Source organism: Limanda limanda, chromosome 6 (genome assembly GCF_963576545.1).
Source record: "Limanda limanda chromosome 6, fLimLim1.1, whole genome shotgun sequence".
NCBI lineage: Eukaryota > Metazoa > Chordata > Actinopteri > Pleuronectiformes > Pleuronectidae > Limanda > Limanda limanda.
Genome location: NC_083641.1, coordinates 1,301,536 through 1,315,833, shown reverse-complemented (window position 1 = coordinate 1,315,833; position 14,298 = coordinate 1,301,536). Strand labels below are relative to the sequence as shown.

Genomic DNA, 14,298 nt, shown 5'->3' with positions numbered 1-14,298 from the left:
CTGCTCAGTGACATTTGGGTTCCATCTTTTGCATAGGGACCGGTACATATAAGCAAAATCCCCTATACACTCCTCTTCTTTTTGAACACGGGTCCGGACTCTCTCTGCTAACTCATCTTGATAATCTTCAGAGAGAAATGCAGACCGGAACCGCTTTTCAAATGCTGTCCAGGTGGCAATTTCAGCCCTAGCAACATCCCACCAATCACGAGCTGTACCATGTAGTACGTTACGAAGCGTGGCAATTAATTCTGCATCAGTAAGGGGATGTAATGCCAAAAAATTATTGCACTTCTCCAGATACAACAAAGGGTCTTGTGTGTCTTCTAATCTCCCAAACATTGGAAAGAGCATTTTAATTGGGCTTATCCCACGATATAAGCTTTTTGGCTCAATGCACTGTTCTCGTAGGCCTGGAGAATTAAGGTCCTCTTCATGGCCATCGGTGTACATGGTGGATTGTAGGCGTTGATGTGGACCCTGAACCTGGACTCTAGGTGGTAGCTGACTAATTGAGAGCGTTTGGGTCGATACATTGACCAGTGAGGACGAGTGTGAAGTTGATTGGAAGCTCTGGAGGTTTACTACTTCCCCTGATAGGGCACTGACATTCACGGCACAGTGAGTCACTTCATCCTCCAGATGCCGTAGTGCAGTGGCCATCGGAGATAGGACAGATTTCAGATCCTTCAATAGTTCCGCATGGTACTGCTTGAGACGCCAATTGATGGTACTGGTAAGCTGATGGTTGATGTATTGAAATTGTTTTTCCATTTTGGTCTCCAATTCAGTCATCTGTATTTGTCCTGCTGATGTGATTGCCTCCGAGGTTTTCCCCAAACCAGCTTTGAGTCCTTTTTTAACTGCTCATGCTGGGCAGAAACTATCTCAGGGATGGTCATGTTAATAGTGGATGTAACACCTGGTTGCTCTTTTCGTCGTAGTTCTTTTCCATCCCAGAAGTATTGTCCAGTGGTAGTGGAATCAATGGATCACCCAGTTTGGCTTCCTCGCACAGTTCCATTTCCAATAGAGTGTACTTGGTTACTGCAGTGTTCTCCTCATTCCCAGGAGGGCAGATGTAGGATTCTTCCAGAAGGTTGCCTAAGCTCCATGTGCTTTCAGCCATTTTTGGTTCACTCCCTTTCAAAGAATCTATATATTTTTCCTTTTTTTTTTTTTTTTTTTTTTTTTTTTTGTTGTTTTTTTTTTTTTTTTTTTTTTTATTTATTTATTTATTTTATTATTACTATTATTATAATTTTTTCCAAAAACAGGGATTTTTGGGTCCCATCTGGGGTGCCACTTATTTATGTGACGGCTTAAGTTTATTTTTTCTTTCTGGGGTGCCAGCCAGGGAGAGCCCTGACAATATTTTATTTACATTAATTAACTAAGCCACACAAAGGTTATTCTCACATATAACCAAAAGGAAACTTATCAAAATATGAATGATCCAAAACCAATGATATGACTTTTAACTATACATATTACAAACACACAGGAAATGTACAAGTATTGAATCATGGGTCTCTTATTTGTTTTCCTCTGAAGAGACGGAAACATAAATTTGTTCCATTCGAAAAACAATAAACAACCTCTAACAAAAAGAGTCCACTTCAGGATATGTCCCAGAAAAATAGAAATGTCACAACTCAAATAGTCCACATCCAAAAAGGGATGTCAGTAATGTGCGCATGCGTCAGTCTGTCAGTCAGTCAGTCCGCCAGTCAGTCAGTCGGCGATCTCAACCGGCAGTGACTCCGCAGTCGCCGACCGGCCAGGGCTTACTCAGTCTCTCTCCGAGGTCCGCTCCTTAGTTTCGAGGGTTTCCACTGCCTCTCTTTCACTTCCTCCGCTATAGTGGTCACGCTGTTTTGCCAGCTTCCTCCGCTCTCGACTCGCATCGCACTTCCGCTTTCTCCTCTCTCTTGCGACTCCTTCTCCACCAATAAATAGGCTTGACGTCGCTCGCTACGTCATCATCCGGCGACGGCTGTCAAACAACACTCCGGTGGGGGGGGGGGGGGGGGGGGGGTTTAGTCTCTCGATCCGTTACAGTTTGACTGTTGGTATGATGTTGTTTTTATGAAATGCTGTATTGGTCAGCAGTGGCTTTCGCCTTGGAACTCTCCCATGGATTCCATTTTTGCCCAGTCTCTTTCTTATTGTTGAATCACGAACACTGACCATAACTGAGGCATGATGTGTTGCTTTTTGAGATCTTTTAGCCTACTTCACTTTGTAAGACAGGTTCTATTTAAGAGATTTCTTTATTCAACAGGTCTGGCGGTTATCAGGCCTTGGTGTGGCTAGTGAAATTGAATTCAGCTTTCCAAAAAATGTTGTCAATCACAATTCAATCATGATTTATCATGGGGGGGGGGCAATTACTTTTTCACATAGGGCCAGGTAGGTTTGGATAGCTTTTTTCCCTTAATAAATTAAATTATCATTTAAAAACTGCATTTTATATTTTTTTATATTTACTCGGGTTATCTTTGTCTAATATAAAAATTGGTTTCATGATCTGAAACATTTAAGTGTGACAAATATGCAAAACATAAGAAACCAGGAAGGGGGCAAATACTTTTTCACAGCACTGTACATTTCAGTTTCTGCACTGTAAGTATTGCTGCTGATAACTAATGTTGGTGTGTCTTTGTTGTGGCTTCAGTCAATGCAGTCTTCCAGAGGCTCTGCCTCCCTGTGGCTGAGAAACCAGCAGCAGCATGTCCCGTGTCTCCTCGACCGCCAAGCGTTACGCTGGCCCGTCCTACACCAGCCACTACAGCTCCTACACCTCCTCCCTGACACCGGGCCTTAGCTCATACAGCGACCAGGACAGGCTCTCCACCTACAAGTCCCCGACCTCCTCTTCCTCAGGTTACTCCTCCAGCTATCTAAGCAGCTCTACCGCCCGCAGCCGCAACTACAGCACTTCCTCAGACCCTGACATTGACCGGGGTCGAACCATCCCACGCACCGACATCCTCGGAAGTAGCAGCAGCAGCATTAGCCGACGGAGTGAGAGTCTGAGCAGAACCCCCGTCAAGAGCTATGGAGGGTCTGGGCTGAGTGGGGGGTCGGTCTACACCGGCTACAGATCCTACTCTTCATCCTCGGCCCAGCCCAGCTACCTCGCCTCTTCATCAGTGGCCTCGAGCATCTCGCTCAACCGACGTAAATCTGTATCTCAGACTGACTTGAGCAGGGATCTGGCCTCTCTGGGCTTCAAGGACACCTCTTCTTCCACCCCGTCCTCTTCCACCAGTGCCCTGCGGAGCTACCGCAATCGGGCCAGTGAAGTGGCCGATTCGTACACCACTAGCTCACGCCCAACCTACCCAGGCCTGTCGCGGAGTTCTACTCAGGAGGCACTGTCGCGGAGCTCCAACCAGGAGGCCTTTAGCAGCAGCAGCAGCAGCAGCAGAGCATACAGCTCTTCGACATGGGAGCCGAGTCGTAATCGGCTGTCCAGCTCCCCAACCAGGGACTCTACGGTAAGATAAGGTCCTCGGCTCTTGATCTGTGGGGTTCCACTGCTCTAGAGGGGGTCAGTATCCAGTATCCAAGCTAAATGCAATCCCAGCTGCAGCCATCACCACAGAGGCACCCTAAATTTGAAGCTCCACAATGCTTTGTGTCTCATGAGAGTACTGCTTTTACAAAATGAGGACACTGTTGTTCAGATACAGTTCTGTTGTACAATAATTTATATACCAGGCATGTCACTCTTTCAAAAGCTTTTAACATGTACTTTAGTAAACAGTTTGAGCTAATCAGTAAAACAGACATACAACAGCCAGTCCTATCATTTACAAACCGGAAGTCATTATACCTCTGTACGTAAGTAGTTCCATGCTTATATGACAAATGAGCTTTAGCATGGATATCTGGCCCCTTCTAACCCAGCAATTAACCAGCTCACATGTTGCTGTGGGGTTATGATGAGCTGGGTCTGTAGGCCACAAACCTCATCCCTGAGCTCAGTATTAATGATCTGAGCTTCATCTATGCAGGTCAGAAAGCATCACTGACCCACTTCCCCCTGCTGGATTAGTCCTGATGACCTGTTAAGATGAGCGGAAAAGGACTAGAGAGTGGCTGGAAGGGGGGAGATAATGAAAGAGTTTTTGAGTGTTTTTCTCTGCATTTACGATAGGGTTGAAGCTGTTAGTAGTCAAACACAATCTTCAGACATAGGATCAAACACCTTAATTATAATATTACACTGAATGTGGCCCTTACTGCATATTCTGTTGTACCTGCTGTTTTCATTTTTAATGCTTTTTTACATTACATTACAGAACATTATAGGACAAGCTTTACGAACATTTCCAAGTCGGAATAAGGCAAAAAAGAAATCATATTCAAAGTTAAAAATCTCTGAGAATAGTTGGACTCCTTTTTAAAAAGGATTAACGTATAGACTTTATCAGATAATAATGTATGTTACCTGGTCCACACCCTCCAGCAGGAGTGCTGACACCAACTTAGTTTGGATTTCTGGTCGGAGGAAATAGAGACACAGATCAGATTTCTTTTCAAAACAAGGAGTTTGTTAAAGTAGACTGGGTTTCCCATACTCAAAGCCATGTTTACTCTGAAGAATACTCCCTCTGCCTCCCTTTCACAGTGTTGTCTTATGAAATTGGTTGAATTTGCATTCATTGAAGTGAAGTCCTTGTAAAGTTTGCCTGTGATGCCTTTTGGGCTGAAATCATCAATAAGTATCTGAGTTACTCTTGAGGCCTCAGTAGAATCAGTCTTCCTCTTTGTCTGATATATTATACTCATTACCATGAGTTAACTAACTAGTATTTAAAGTGCACTCTGAGATGAGACCTTCCTGTGCTTCTAATGCATCACAATGCATTGTGTGCATAAAGGATATAAAACAGCAATAAAAAAACATAAGGTATAATAGCATGAATAATATTTTTGCAGTGCAATGTAACAATAGAACTGAAACATCTAGTGGATTGACAGATAATTAATAAGAAATATTTTATTTTTTATAATGACTTGTTTTTATAATTTTTCAAACAGAATTTACATATAAGTGTGTCATTACTTTAATGATATGTACCTGCTCTATTTACTTGAATGACTTAAGCATATCAAGTAAGGGAGGTTAAACAGTACTAACTGACTGGCCTTGGAAGAGTTAATTCAACAGCACATTTTGTAGTTATCCAGGTCCTCCTTCTTAGCTCATACAAGTCGCCATTCATGCAAAGATTAATGTGACCTAACACAACCTACAAGTTACAAAATCCTCAGTTCTCCTGAGATAAAGATGAAGATATTTTTTTGACCACGAGACCTCCGAATGACCCATTGATTAACAAAGAGGTGTTGTACTAAACACAAAAATTAACCACTGCAGGATAAAAAGGATTTGTTTTTTTTGCGCAAAACACTCTTTCGAAAGTGAATGTATGTGAGACAAGAAGAGACTGTTTAATATTGCACTCTGACATAAACCCCAAGCGAATGCTAATGTATCAACAACAGTTGGATATCACACTCTTAAGACCTTCTGTCACAATAAGCTACGGTCATATGAATAAAGAGATGGGTGATGCATCTCCTGTTCCTCACACTGTAGCATAAAGCCAAAATATCTTGGATATGGGTGCTGCCATCCTGTGCTGGTGACTTTTTTGAGCCAGGGTGTAGGCAGTAATGATCAGAGAGGCTACCAATCACGGGTCAATCTCAGCTGTCAATCATGATATCTCACAATGTTTTTAGATCCAAATAACTAATTAAGAAAATTAAAACAGTTGAGTATGGTATGAACGTCCTATAATGACAATAACCATATTTTGGGGATTTAATGAGAGGGGCACAGAGTTATATTGCAGCCAGCCACCAGGGTGCAATCCAGATGTTTTGGCTTCAGTTTAGGGAGCAGAAGGTCGTCAATCTTTATATATCATCATTTGTCATACCAGACTAAGAAAAGCTCTGGCAGCACAACTTGACAGTGAGTTAAAGTGAGAAACTGTGCATATTGTTGCTTATGAAGTTTCCCTTCATTTATCAGAGGTCAAATGTTTCATGTCTTTAAAATAGTCCGTCGTGTTGCTTTTATGGATTATTTTATTGACTTAAACTACATCCCTATCTTGCTAAATAATAACCATCACCATTTTAGGGTGAGTTATGGGGTGGGCTTTGTCTAGTCAGGGTTCAGGTAGACAAACAGAAGAGAATGTCTGCCAGGCGAACCATTACCATTGCCCGAACTGTATCCAGCCACATTAAATTATAGACACAAGGAAACTATCAATTTTCTCATCTGATCCGTTAAGTAAAATAAGTCAACTTTAATGGACATTATGGCATATCTGTATTTAGTATTATGACTCAATTAATCCAAACTATAATAAACAGTTGTTTCAACACAGAAAATGTAGAGTTGTGACCCTCCTTTGATTTACACATGAACCTCATGGTTGTACTGGATGATGATCTAATAGATGTGTGCGTAATTATAGACATTATATGTGACAACGGATATGCGTCCCATATGCGTACCTAATGTCCGACACATATTGGGGGCAATAAAACGTCAGGAATGATCTCGTGACTGATGAGCGTCACAATGACAGCTACTGTGACCACCAGTTGGTGTCATATTAGGTCAGGCATCTTCAGACCGGGGGCAGCACGTCCCAAAGGACAGTGTCTTGTTTTCTTGACACTGAGATTGAACCCAAATATATTAGGTGATTGTCATACACGATGAATATGTATTCACAAGCGACAAGCAAACAAAATAGTTTCAGCTTCAGAATTAATACATTAATACAGATATACAGGTTCAGAATATATACAGCACTCTCTCTCTTTCTCTCTCTCTCTCTCTCTATATATATATATACTATGCTTGAGAAAACAGAAATAGAATTGAAAAATTTTAATCAAATATGTACAAGTATTTCTCCACATATTTTTTCAGTCTCAATCCTTTTATGCTCTCATTTTTCCAGTACCAGCAGTATAACAAGAGAAAAACTTGAAAATAAACAACCGCTCATGTCTGGTTGTAATATGAATGTTTAAACATGTTCGTGCCAGTGTTGAAATGTGTCTTTAAATAGGTTTGGCGAAGCAAGGTAAACCCAATCCTGATAGTTTCTCAGAAGCTTACAGTACACAAATAGCAGCCGCTGATGCCTTATGGTCCAGTTCTTCCTGTGCCTTGTTTATGAGTGAGAAAAATTGGTTGAAATGGCTATCATCAGCCTTGTTTTCCATGCATAATATTCAAATCAGACCAGAACACATAAAAAACATTTGATGTAAGTATTTCTTCGGCTCTACTAATAGACAAACAATTGACAGAGTTGTATTGCAGCATAGTCTTATTTTTTGCGTTGTGAAGCATCTCTTTTGTTTGTTTTTTAATTCAGAATCACTTGTATGTAAAATAATTAGATACGGCTTGTTTACTAACTGCTAGTAGTTGCTGTCTTGCATCAGTGGGTTTTGACTTTTGTGCTCACAGTCAATGAACGAACAGGACACAAGGCAGATGTTAATGTTCACAACTTAACCGGTGAATCAGCCCGTGAGTAAGATTGCTGTTAGTATTGTCAAAAACTACACTGCTTTACCAACGGAGCCCAATAGAAAACTATTGCTACATTATTTTATTTTAAGCTCTGGCCAACTTTCCTACCTGTTGTGCTAACTGATAACTAGATCTCAAAATTGCTAAGAATAAGTTCAACAGTGCAAGTTACACACACAGTACATGTTGTAAAAAAACTCAAGTAAGTTATACTTATTTGCCGTTATTACCAACACTTTGACCTACCATGTGCTGCAGCTGTGTGCCTCTTGTGTGTCTGTGCATTGAGATGTTACCCTCAATATTATACGTTAACTGATCTACCTCCAAATTAAAGGTTTTAGATATTCTGCTGGCTTGTTAATAACCTGCTAGAAATCACTATCAGTGGAGGCTCATTTCAACTCTGTGTATTGGTATCTAGTCAAGGTACAGTGATAACTCACCTCAAATCCAGTCACACTTTTTACTCTTTGGCTCCTCCACACATGCAGCCAGTGAAGGGAGAGGGTGACATGCCTGAGTGAAAACTGATTATGCCAGAGTTCATTCTGCTTAGGCTATGTCTCTCGACTTTTTGTTGAGTCAACAATATTTATAGAGTGACTGGAACTCAATTGTTCAGACAGCTTATGGTTGGATTTTTTTTTTTTTTTTAAACGTCCTTGTGAGGTTGGACCTTTGCATTGTTATTTTGCAAATAAGGGCCAGTACTTTTAGTAGCTGTGAACAGTTATCATGGATGGTGTTGACTGGTGGAGTTTTAGGGTCAGTGAGTGGTCATTATTCTTTTCACACACTGAGTAGTACAAGTGCTTTGAAGTCTATTATACAGCATCTGTCCGAGCTGCTCATATAAATGTTAGGGTGAGGGTGAGTGCATGGGATGCAGCTGCCCACAGGTTCTTTTTGACTTTCTCTACATCTGGAAATACTGCTTCTAGGCAGAATCCAAAACCTGCCAACAACTGGTTGCCCAAAATGCCGTTGATGGGCGCGTACTGAAAGATTCATGAAGAACATCTTTAATACATATTTTAAAAAGCAAAACGGTTTCTTATGTTTTGTGGTTTTTATCTTTTCTTCCTTTCCTCTGCTGTTCTCCTTACCTCCTCTTTTCTCTCTTTTCATCTGTCCCTCCTTGAACTCCATCCTTAATTCATGTTCCATCTCTGTCTACTGGGGTAAACACTTGGATTAGATGATTGATTGATTTTTGTGGTGGCAGGCTACCATGGTGAAAAGTGACTAGCAGAAACATTGATAACACTGGTAATGTGCCGCCACATACCCACAGACTTCCTTAGTGCTTACTACTATGTTAAGCTTGACACAGTTCTCTGGCACCAATAACGGTATCATCTAATCTCTTGTGTCAAGCCATAGCGAATGGTGGACAGCGAGGGTTAATCAAAGGATTGAGAAACACTGTCAATCAACTCTAGCGGTATTTGTTGTAGTGAGGTACGCCCCTGTCAGCAACCCGCTATTGGCATCGGAACTAATTCATTTAATTTGCCAACATTTATTTTTGGACCATGCTTATACGCCAAGAAATCATCATTCACTATGTGGTGATCTGTGCTTGGTTGACCTTTTCTCTTCTATTACAAACATCCTCACATTCTCATGCACAGTGAGTCTAGCCATAGACTTAGGATTGTTATGTTGGCCATTTTGGTCACCACCCAAAGCTCATTATTGTAGGTGAATGCTAATGATGACTATAAAGCAATAAATCCAGAGCTGTGCGTCATGGGTCAGCTCCCCCATCAGCCCCACACTCGGATACAATGATTTCATTACTCCAGGTGAAGCCCTTTTATTCCTAGCCATAATGGAAATATAGAGTGTTAATAATTGACCTTGGAAATAGCAGGTGGCTGAAAAATATTACGAAAATTATCCATTTTGTAGGTTTTTTTACAGTTATTTCCACCACTTTCCATGATGTTCATCATCAAATGAAATGTCCTGGTTGTTATGGATATCGCTTGTAATTACATTTTCCTGGAGATAAGCTGCACCTTAAAACTTTAAATTCACTCTTTATCTACTCACCACTATGTCGATGGAGGGGTGGGTGAAGTGTTTGAGTCCACACAGCACTTCTGGAGTCTCTGGGGTAAACTTTGTTCAGCCAATACTATTTTCGTTAATAATGCACTGGAAACGTTTCTCTCTCATTCTATATATATATAATATATCAAATCTGTTAATGTATCTTGTAGACAAAACATTAACAATTCAAAATTGCACCTTTTCACTGTCTAATTAGGGTGCATGGGGGACCACAGTGGTCTCAGTTATGTATGGGGGAGGATCTACAGTGACTGATTTTGAAATCCCCTGATTAAGACAAATAATTCTGAAGTGCGAGCAGATATCGGACATGACTTAGGCTAGTTCAGCTGTTCCCAAACTTAAGAATGTCGCGGCCCAATTTGAAAAATGAAAAATGTGTGCGGCCCACCCACACCTTTAATCACAACTATATGATCCACATACAGGACTATAATTATCTATTACCAAACATATTATACATTTTATAGCTAAAATAATTGTATATAACGTAGGCATATGCAGTGCAAATCCAATAACATCCACATTTAAGCGTAACAATTTGCAAAGCAACCAATGTAGAAAAAAACATGAGGTGCAAATAGTGGATTATTAAAAATATATTCTTGCTGTTTGTATAACAGAGCACAACAAGAATAGCATGGAGAAGACAAACATATGGGAGTCGTAACTAAATATACTTAAGGCGTTTATCTATTTATTTTCTGGTGACCTCTCACGGCCCACCTGCAGTGGCTTCACGGCCCACCAGGGGCTTTGGGAATGACTGGTCTAGTTGATTAAAAAGGTCAGTTAGACATGCTAACAGGTTGGTAATTTTGCTTGCTTATTGATTATGTTGCCAACTAGAAGTTGTGTGACTGCAAACTAAGAAGACTTCGTTCTGTTCTGGAACTGAGACACAGAAGACTTTGTTCTGTTCAGGAACTCTCCCACATACTCTCCTGAACTCTCCCGCATGCTCCAAATGAGGGATTATTTAACAGAAGATTATTTAGCTTGTAGGAATGTATAATGGAGGCCTAGGTTTCTTAAATGCAACAATGAATTGTTTTCATTGCCCTCCAAAGCAACATGTTGTAGCAAGGTTGAATTTAAACACATGAATGAAGAGATTGTCAGTCTAATTTAGCTTAGGGACTAGAACAGCTATCCCTTGGTGCTTGCACTCTGACGTTTTCTTGATAACATTATTTAGAGACTGCTTTTGTCCCATTTTTATACCAGACCGCTTAGCTCTCTGCATCAGATATCAGAATACAAACACTGACTCTTTGCCCCTTCTCATATTGTAGTTTTCCACCTAGGGGATTCAGGACATTCAGACACACACATACACGCGCACACACACATGTGGAGCCTGGTGATGGAATGTGCTTCTGGCCTGTTTGTTGTGTACACACTTGAGTTTGGGTCATGAGATTATTACTAGGGACAAGTTGCATTTCTGTCACTACAGACCTCAGTTCAGCTAAAATCAGTAACTGGTCATCCAAGTGAAAGCAGCTCTATTTTGGGCTGTCCAAAATTTTGAAATGTAACCCTCATTTACCAAAAACGGATGCAACAGCACATCTTTTTTTATTTAGAAAAGAAGACATGCCCACATCTGAAGTGAGCATTTTGGTATCCTCCAGCTTGATATTTATGTTTTATGTTCAGACAGCACTATATAATGGTGAATTAAATATAGTGGACTACGTATATAATGATTAGTGCGTCCTATCTATTAATGAATTGTATGTATTGATGTGTTTTACTTCTGACTAATCTGAGTGTCATGGCTTGATTAAGAGTCTATATACATGTTTATAGATGTTGGAGAAACCTTGGTTTTCTTTTCATCCTCTTAAGGCCCGCGCATGCTTCTGCGTTTTCACGGGCCCGGAAGCATAAGGGCCCCTTAAGTACTTATGTATCCCTTCTTACGTGCTTATGTGCGTCGCCCAATTTTTCTAACTAGACAGCAAAGCTCCGCAAGCGTCACGTAGCTGGCAAGGCTGTGGTTGGTCTGCTAACTACATCATTTCCGGAGTCGCATTTCGGATTCATGCCCGATAATACCGGCGGAAACCACGGAAGATTTAGAAGAACTATTATGGACCAAATAGAAGAGCACTTGGCAGAACAGATCCGAAACTATGACCACTAGTATAACCCGTCACTGACCGGTGGATTCGTCCGCCAGAAAAAGGCTATGAGGAGCCGCCGCGGCGATGTAAATAAACAGCTCTTCTTCGTGCCACACACGAAGAAGAGCCGACTTTGACAAAAAACATTACTCCGCCTAGTGTTCTGGCGGGGAATTGCATGGCAACACGCGCGGCGCTTGGAAAACCATGAATGACAACGAGTCCTGCGTCACAACTGCGTGAAAAGCCGCAGACGCCGCTGCAGAAGCATGCGCCGACCTTTACTACGACATAGCCTGGTGAAAATACTGGCTAACCGCTGTTCTCTGTTGATGCCGGTGAATCATGGGAACCTCATTAAAGGCCCACATTTGGGAACTGGCAGATCCTAATTTTAGATCCACCAGGCCAGATTGTAGTAATAAGTAGTAGTTAGCAGACCAATCACAAGCCTTGCGGGCTGCGTGAGGCTCGCGTCGCTTTGTCGTATAGTTAGAAAAATTGGCGGACGCACGCAAGCCGCAAGAGGGGGCACGCGAGGGGCGTGTTGCGTGTCTTGCGTGCATGCGTGCGTGCGTAAAATCCGACTATAAATCGGCCTTAAGACACACACCCTAATTGTCAGTGTGTCTCTCACCCTGCTGTTAACATACTGTTTCACCGCATTTAACAGAATGTATAGTGGCATATACACAAGTCGCGGCCAGGAGAGTGTATGCTTTCTGTCAGTATGACAGTGAGGATGAAGTGAAGTCTCCTTGGACTTCAGCGTGAGTCCTTCAGGTTGTTACAGCGTGGAGCGGGCTGTGACGTAGACTGCGCGGCTGGAGGCGCTCTCTGACGTCTGTTGAGGGCCGAGCCAGAGGGGGCGGATCTCCAGTCCTGTGAAACGGCACAAGACACGTTTATTACCATTTACTGAGCTGTTACTGACAGAGAACGCTTCCGTTTTACCTGATGACCAAGCGGCCAGTTGCTCCTTTGTCATCAGGTCTTTTTAACCTCTCTACCTGTCAGTACACTGTTAGTTGACCCATTTAAAGGAGACCCACGGGTCTCCTCCTCGGCGTGCTGTGTGAGCTCGGTACCGTTATATGAATGAATGAATGCCAGCCGGCAGAGAGCCGGAGTGAAGCGTCTTATTCAGCTCCCTGCGATAGTAAACGGTTCAGGCACCAAATAGCGGGAGCAGCCGGGAGAAACCTCCGCCGTCGCCTGAATACCTCGCACCGGTAATCGGCTTCCTTCCCCCGCCAGCCAGCCTGCAGCATGCCGAGCATGCGACAGTCCTACACGGTGACCGTACCCGAGGAGCCCCCGGCCGCCGCTTTCCCGTTCCTGAAGCAGGAGATGCGGAGGAAGGGCAGCATGTCGGGCTCGGTGCTGGTCTCAACTTTCGTGGGGCTTCTGATTAACCAAGCCAAGGTAAGAGAGAACCAAGGGAGGCTACATTCCGTCATCTCAGCCCTGAGGGGAACCAGACTCCATTCAAAAATCAAGATATTCTGTTAAATCCCGTTAATAATTGCTTGATTTTTTGAATGGAGGTTGGTAAGCTATTGCTTTGAGAGTGATCGCCCTCTCATCATCAGAGCTCTGACGGGCAGAAGAAGATTTGTGAATGGCCGGTAATGATGAATCAAGGTACAATAGAGGAGCGTATATACCACACAGCCTGGTGCGTGTGTGGTATCCATTATCTGATGTCTCCACAACACTGAGCGAAAAGTCTGAATAAAGTGATGCTTCACGGAAGCTGCATCTATTAAAAGGTTATAACTTCATACTATTTGAGCGGTTGCATTTAGCGGTTGATTGGTGATTGTCTGTGATTGTGGACAGATTTAGTAGAAGGGGACATTATCCTTGAAGGCAGAAAAGAACCACAGAGGACATCGGTGTTCATTTGACAGACAGGCTCATGTATGTTGTGAAAGATGATGTCGGTTGAAGCTTGCGGAGTGTGTCATCTGCAGAGGTAAGCCGCTCTCTTAAGCCGCTGTACTCCGCTGTACCAGGATCAGCAGGCCCGCACTGGCAGGTCACTGGTTATATAACCACCGTTTAATCCCCCTCATACATTACAGCTGCCCTTACTACACTGCTCTTATGTATCCTCCTGTAGGCTTGTGCAAATGAATAAACAAATAACCCATCGTGACAGGTCCTTCATTTATGCACTGGCATATGGAGGCTGTTTGCAGTTGCCTCTGGATGTCTCCATATGGACACACACAGTGATATACAGATAAATGTAGGTCTGAGTACAGAATGTACAGAAAATCATCTGGCATTTAAGGTACTGTTGCCTTCAGATAATGGAATTATGTGAACCAAGGTGGACTAGTAACTAAACTGTAACTTGAGGCTTGTGATTCTGTGAACGCCTTGCTGCTATTGCCATTTGTTGATGTGGTTTTGGGGTATGTTTGTATTGTTCCAAAGCTGCTGTGTGTGCCAGCTTCTGTTATGTAATGAGAAATCACATTAAAATAC

The 14,298-nt window shown here is 42.3% G+C and overlaps 1 protein-coding gene across 4 annotated transcripts in view; it reads left to right on the top strand.

The window, feature by feature from the left end:
- Nucleotides 1-14,298, top strand: part of usp2a (ubiquitin specific peptidase 2a) — a 47,816-nt gene that overhangs the window by 15,743 nt on the left and 17,775 nt on the right. For 2 of the 4 annotated variants that reach the window (XM_061073002.1, XM_061073000.1), the window contains exon 3: nt 2,678-3,503. In XM_061073002.1, coding sequence (XP_060928985.1) covers nt 2,733-3,503 — 771 coding nt within the window. In that variant the 5' untranslated portion in view covers nt 2,678-2,732. Of the gene's footprint in view, nt 1-2,677; nt 3,504-12,738; nt 13,228-14,298 lie in introns of those variants that run through there. The other 2 variants (XM_061073004.1, XM_061073003.1) reach the window with 1 other exon arrangement.